The 6,568-nt window shown below is 46.9% G+C and overlaps 1 protein-coding gene across 1 annotated transcript in view; it reads left to right on the forward strand.

Annotated features, from left to right (window-relative positions):
* The window catches only part of PPP1R9A (protein phosphatase 1 regulatory subunit 9A), a 195,785-nt gene extending 189,217 nt beyond the window's left edge, over window positions 1–6,568 (forward strand). Inside the window, exon 20 of the mRNA XM_015420199.1 lies at window positions 6,064–6,568. Within this exon, the coding sequence (XP_015275685.1) occupies window positions 6,064–6,276 (213 nt within the window). The 3' untranslated portion in view covers window positions 6,277–6,568. The remainder of the gene's footprint in view (window positions 1–6,063) is intronic.

Here is a 6,568-nt window from a genome sequence, read left to right on the forward strand (position 1 = left end):
CTTATTTGTTTGTTTGTTTGTTTGTTTGTTTATTCACATTATTATTTATTATTATTTATTTCATTAGACTTTATATCCCGCTCAAACCCCCTTCCAGGGGTCTCTGAGCGGCTTACAGGTCGGTGCTAATCACCATTTATTTCCCTAACTAGGGCCACATATGTAGGGGTGGGACTACCTACCAGCACCCCTATAGTAGTGGTTGGAGTTGTTTCTCGGCTCGGGTCTCCAGGTCTTCTTCCGTGTTGTTATTATTGGTAGTCTCTCTGGCGGGGGGTCGGCTCGGCACTCAGATGGCAGATCTCATTTTTCCCTGAGGCGCGCGACTCACGCCTTCCTCCGGCCCAGCAACGTCCTTACGGCTCCGCTGCGCCAGCATTCGACGTCATCACGTGCCTTTTCTTGATTTGTAGTCCACCTTTCTCAATGCAAGGCAGATTACACATAGTGAGCCAGTAACAATCACGAAAATGGGACATTCAGTAACCAATGCATTAGGATTTTAGAAGTCTGGAATCACCAGGAAGAACCGAAGCAATAGCATAAGTAGTTACGTGACATCACACCAAACCATGGTGTAATTAAGCTAACTATGGTCGGCATTGCCGACCATGGGCCACTCCAGTATAGTGAGGATATGTCAAATCAGAGAGCTGACAGGAGCACTTCTCCGTTGGGGCTCCAGCCCTGCTCTGTATGCTGCTGCCCACCACGGTTTGTTTATTTAGAATATTTCTATGCTACCTCCTCAGAGTCCTTCTGAAGGCAGTGTACGATTAAAAACCTCGGTATAAAAAAACAGCATGAAAACTGTCCATAAAACAGAGCAGACCGTTAAAAAGCTGATAGGATAAAATCCCTAATTAAAAGCCTGGGTAAAATTAAAAGCCTGTGTTTTAGCCTAATGCCTAAAAGAAAGTAAAGTAGGTGCCAGGCAAGCCTCCAGGGGGAGGTCGTTCTAGATGCCACCACAGAAAATGTCCTGTCTGTAGTTGCCTCCTGCCTCACTGCTGAAGACAGGGACAGAGAGAGCAGGGCTTGAGAGGCAGATCTTAACTATATTGGGATGACTGGTATAGGAGGAGACGGCCCCAAGCCAATTCACAGCCTTAAAGGTAAGAACCAGCACTCTAAATTATGCCCAGAAACAGACGGGCAACCAGTGCAGATCTTTCAGCTTGGGGGTGATATGATGCCTGTAACCAATCCTTGGCTGCTGCATTGTAGACCAGTTGCAGTTTCTGAACTGTTTTCAAACATGGTCCCACATAGAGCGCATTACAGTAATCTCACTTGGACGTGATCAGACATAGATCACTGTGCCCAGGTCGTGCTTTTTGAGGAACGACCGTAGCGGGTAAACCAGCTGGAGCTGATAAAAGGTGCTACATTCCACCGAGGAGACCTCAGGCTACAACTGTAGCCCAGGATCCTCCTGGGTGCTACTTCTTGTTGTTGTTCAGTCGCACAGTTGAGTCCGACTCTTTGCAACCCCATGGACCCATGGGAAAAGGAAATGGCAACCCACTCCAGTATCTTTGCCAAGAAAACCCCATGGACAGTAACAAACGGCTAAAAGGTGCTACTACCTAGCTACAAATCTGCTCCTTCAGGGGGAGTACAACCCTATCTACAACAGGCTGCCTTCTCACTCCCCAGGCAGCTTCTCCATTGACTAACAGCAACTCTGTCTTATCTGGATGGAACTTCAGTTTATTGGTTCTCATCCATCCCATTATCTTCTCCAGGCACCTATTCCAGCCTTTCATAGACCCAGCTGGCTTTGTTAAAGAGAAATCGAGCTGGGTGTCATTCGCATATTGATGACACCTCACTCCAAGTTCCCATATGTCCTCTTCCAGCAGTTCCACGTAGGTGTTCAATAGCACTGGGGCAAAATGGAACCCCATGGGACTCTATAGCATAAAAGCCATGGTGTCGAGCAGCAGTCCCCCAGCACCACCTTATTGGAATCGGTTGATCAAGTAAGAGTAGAACCACTGAAGTACAGGACCCCCTACTCCTGTCCCAGGTGGCCTGTCCAGAAGGATGCTGTGATTGGTATTGAAAGCCATTGAGAGGTCCAAGAGAATCAACTGGTCCTGCTTCTGCTGCCTCCTATCTCCTTCCAGCTGTTACCCAGTATGCAGAATGGGGATGGAGCTCAATCTCTTGGGGAGTCTGTTGGGGGAAGAGAGAAAAAGGGGTAATTCCCAGCCCTCAAGCACTGATTACAGGGCAGCCTGGGCGGGGGAGGGGTAGCTCCTTTCCCAGCTTCTATACCAGCTCTGCACACCAGTACAGAGTAAAAAGCCCTCTGGGTGAGTGGGGGAGGGGCCCATCTACAAAGGGACAAGGGCTGTGAAATGATGCTAATATGGGTATCAAGGTTAAAAAATCAAAATGTCTCCTGTCCGCATGGCAAGCGAACCTGCTTTGGCTGCAGTCTTTCAAGAAAGGTTTGGGAAAGGGACTTCCGGTTTATGGTGGCGCGCTAAGCAGTCACACCTCCCGGGGGTGAAGCTGCACACAGGCAGAAAGGAGGGGGGGTGATGCATCACACACACACACCCCAGGAGCCTGGCGAAAGGCTCCTGGCCAAGGGACTTCTGAGAGGTCGCCTCTTCACCAGCGCGATGCTGGGGAATCGAGGCGCTTCTCCATCCCCATTCTCCCTCTGCTGAGTGTCCGTAAGGAACTAGTGACGCTGACTGGGACCAGCGCAGGAGATCGAGCGGCTAAAAACGAAAGCAAAGCGAGGTCGGATGACCAAACATGAACGTGAGTCAGATTAGAGCGGTATTGCTAAGTTAAAAAGAAAGCTCCCCCACCCCACGGACTAGAGAGTAAAGCGAGCGGGGGAGGGGCCCCTCCCATGTGCATAAACTCACAAGCGAGATCTGGGGGGGGGAGCGGAAGTAAAAGCGGCAGAAACTGTTGGAAAGACTTACCAAGGCATGTACAAGCGCATATTCAGAGACTTTTAAAAGTTTGGCGAAAGTAAGCAATCGATAAAGATGGCGGGGAAGAGGACGGAGAAGAAGAAACTTTTAAAAACAAAACCAGCCGAGAGTCCACGACCGGAAGGAACCACCGAGTTGGCTAAAACGATGGCAGAGTCCCTGCGCCCCCTGCTGGAGCAGATGACTAACCTCAAGGAGCAGCTGTCAAAAATGAATCTATGTATCACCACACAGCAGACACAACTCAACGAGACTCTTAAAATCATGGATCAAACAGCTGAGAAAGTGAAAGAGGTTGATGCCACTGCTCAAAAGGGGAAGAAAAAGGTGCAAAAGTTGGCGGGAAAGCAAATTTCAACAGAAGAACAACTTTTACAGTTACAAATGGAGAAGGCAAACCTGGTCCTTCATTTCCAGGGTGTTCCAGAGAGCAGAGGAGAGAATCTGAAGCAAATGATGAGCGAAGCATTGGCCCCAGTGACAGATCTGAAGGCGGACTATCTTATGAGCGAAATGGATATGGTCTACAGGTCCTACTCCATATACATAAAGAAGAACAATCTGCCTGGGGAAATTGTAATGAGATTCTCGAAGAGACACGTGAGGGATTGTATCCTAAGGGCGACGGCGGGGACACCTTTGAAAATTGGGGACAGTGCTATTCGGATCCTGAAAGATATTCCATTTGAAATAAGACAACGGAGAAAGAAGTACAAAGATTTAATTCTTTTTCGTCAAACAAATGCAATCAGCTACAGGTGGTTATACCCAGAAGGTGTAACCTTTAAACTTCAGGGGAAAAAAGAAAAGATTGACTCTGTATCCAAAGCACAGGACTTTTTGAGAATCCAGCTGGGTGAGCCGGAGGAGGTGGATAAAGAGGAAAAGGACAGTAAGTCCAGTGGCGAACTGGACTCGGGGTCTTCTGGAGAGGACTCTCTGTCTGAGAAGGGGGCAGCGGCTCCTAAAAGTCCTTATAAACTGCGGAAGAGACAAGATAAGAAAAAATGAGGGTTGAAGGACTCTGAATGGTGCCTCTGATAAATATTGGGGGTTTTTAACATGGAGATGCTGAGGGGTCTTTTCATAACAATTAAAGTTAAGATTTAAAAGTCATAAAAGCATGTCTGACTAAGTTCATAAAACGTAGCATTTTAAGATTTGGCATTGTATATAAGCTAATTTGATGATCTCCTCTCTTTGGTTTTTAGTCAGTAGTGGTTATCTTTCCTTTCTCCTCTAAATGTAGTACCCCTCCCTTATTCTCATTATAGCTTGTAGTCTATATAGAAAATGCAATTAAAAAATCCCCTTCGGGGGGCCAAAAAAAGAAAGAAAGGTTTGGGAAACAATGGGGCTAAGTGGGAGCGGGAGACTCCAGAATGAGAATGGTTAGAGGATGATGTTTTGGGGATCCTCCAGCAAAAAAAAATAAATTGCTGTGGTTTGAAGTACAGCAAAACAGCAGTGTGGGAAGCAGCCCCCATTTGCATGATGTTGGTCTGAACCTGGACACATCGTCTCTAAGGGATCAGCCTTGGGAAACCTTTTCAGTCAATTTCCGGCATGCACGCAGCACCCTGACTCAATATGCTGTTCATCCTGCCAGTACCCTTACCCTAACCCTAACCCTCTCCCACCATCGGCACACAGTGGATGAAAAAAATCTTACAGTGGAGCCACCTGAGGCGAGGGCATAATTTTCTGCAAACCTGGAGACGTGCCAGGTTTGCAGAAAAACACCACATTGTTTTTTTCAAGAATTGACAGGTATCACACCACAACAAAAAAGTACACAAGTACAACTGCAGTTATTGATCCCACCACAACAAAAAAGTACAGAAGTAAATTGTTTTTTCAAGAATTGACAGGTATCCCACCACAACAAAAAAGTACAGAAGTACAACTGCAGTTATTGATTATTATTTTTTTAAGTTCAGGTGCTGTAGTTTGTAAAACACAGTGACCATGGCCACCACATTAAGAAGACAAGGCTATAGCTGGCTATGATTTGCCTGCACCACCTACAGGCTTCCTCCCCAGCCAACTAACCAGCCAGCAAGTGCCCAGACAGTGTAAATAGGGGAAACGGTAAGGGCAAGGCGTGTGGCCAGGCAAACCGGTGACTGCAGGAGGAGGGTGAGGATGAAGACAGAAAGCAGAGCAGAGCTAGAGAGGGAAAGCAGGGGGCAAAGAGAAGAAAATGAAAGAAGCAGATGACAGAGCGGGGGGGGGGGCCAGCATGGTGGAGAAGGACTGGAGGAAACGGACACCAGCAGGGAAATGTGTTTTTTTTCTCTTCCGTGAAAGTCCTTTTGCAGGTCCCCCTCTTGCAACATTCTAATCCTCATGGCAAAGCAGGCATCAGAAAGCATCTTTCCATTGCCAGCGGTCAATAGGTGAGAAACACTCAGCTGCACAGGACTAGTTTATAACCAGAACTGCTGGCGACTAAGAAGTGGGAGGCTGTTCAAAGGAATTGGCATACACTTCAAGGAGCAACGGGCCTTAAGCAAAGGGGCTGAATAGGTGCATACAACTGCATTAGTAGCATGAGTTGGAAAAGTTTGAAGGCAGTCAAGCAGCATTGGACATGACACTGGCCCTGGGGTGAACGGTAGGCTAAAGAACCTGGAGTGGTTTTCCCTTATTCCTTGGCCTACTTTTCACACAAGGACTGATTCCATGTTTCAGTAGATTGTGGTAAGGAGACGGGGCCCATGCCGGGACATCAGCTGTAGAAAATACAGTCTTAGGGTTTCAAGATGCTGGCTGAATACTGACACCACCAACAAGCCTCGGTTTGATTGGAACAGCAGCAAGTCGAGTTCTTGGGTGCACACCATGGTGTAGAATCCTGTTCTGTAAGCAAGAAACAAACCACAGTTTGCAAAAGCACCTAATTCACAGTCAAAGACTTTCTTGTTTGCCATTTTGGTGCTATGCACGTGGGGGTGGAAGTTGCCCGAGGTACTGGGCTGAGGTTTGTTCATTACATCTGAACATCATTGTCGTGTTCTTGTGTAACTTAACTGGTTTTTGTAAATCACTTTAGTTCTGCCTTAAATAAACTGTTGTTGTTTCTTTCTTTTAACATTAGGCCCTTGGTATGATGCCTTCTCAAGACCGAGCTGTCATTAAAAAGAAAATTAAAGAAATGAAATCATCTATAGAGAGAGCTCGTAAAGCGCAAGAGAAGATGGAGAAGCAAAGGGAAAAGCTGAGGAAGAAGGAAAAAGAGCAGCTTCAGAGGAAGTCCAAAAAGCCTGACAAGCATTCCCCAGATCCAACAGATGGCGCTAGTGAGCAGTGATGCATAAGAGTTACTGTTCTATTAAGACTGGGAAGACGTTTTGGGAAGAGAAACGGAAAGAAAAAGCTTACTTCCCATCCTGCCAGTCTTCGTTATACAGAGCTCTGTACCGCCTAAGAAGGCTTTACATAGAATAAATGGGGGAAACGTACATTGCGTAGCTACACTTTCCTGCGGCTGTAAAATATGACCTGCTTAGCAGTTCCAAACTATGACGGCTAGTGCATTTTCTCATCGCTGTGCAGTCAAACCAAATGTCCAGCCCAGGACCAGCACAAAGCTCCTCCTTGCC

The sequence above is a fragment of the Gekko japonicus genome, unplaced genomic scaffold (assembly GCF_001447785.1).
Source record: "Gekko japonicus isolate JY-2015 unplaced genomic scaffold, Gekko_japonicus_V1.1 scaffold154, whole genome shotgun sequence".
Classification (NCBI taxonomy): Eukaryota; Metazoa; Chordata; class Lepidosauria; order Squamata; family Gekkonidae; genus Gekko; species Gekko japonicus.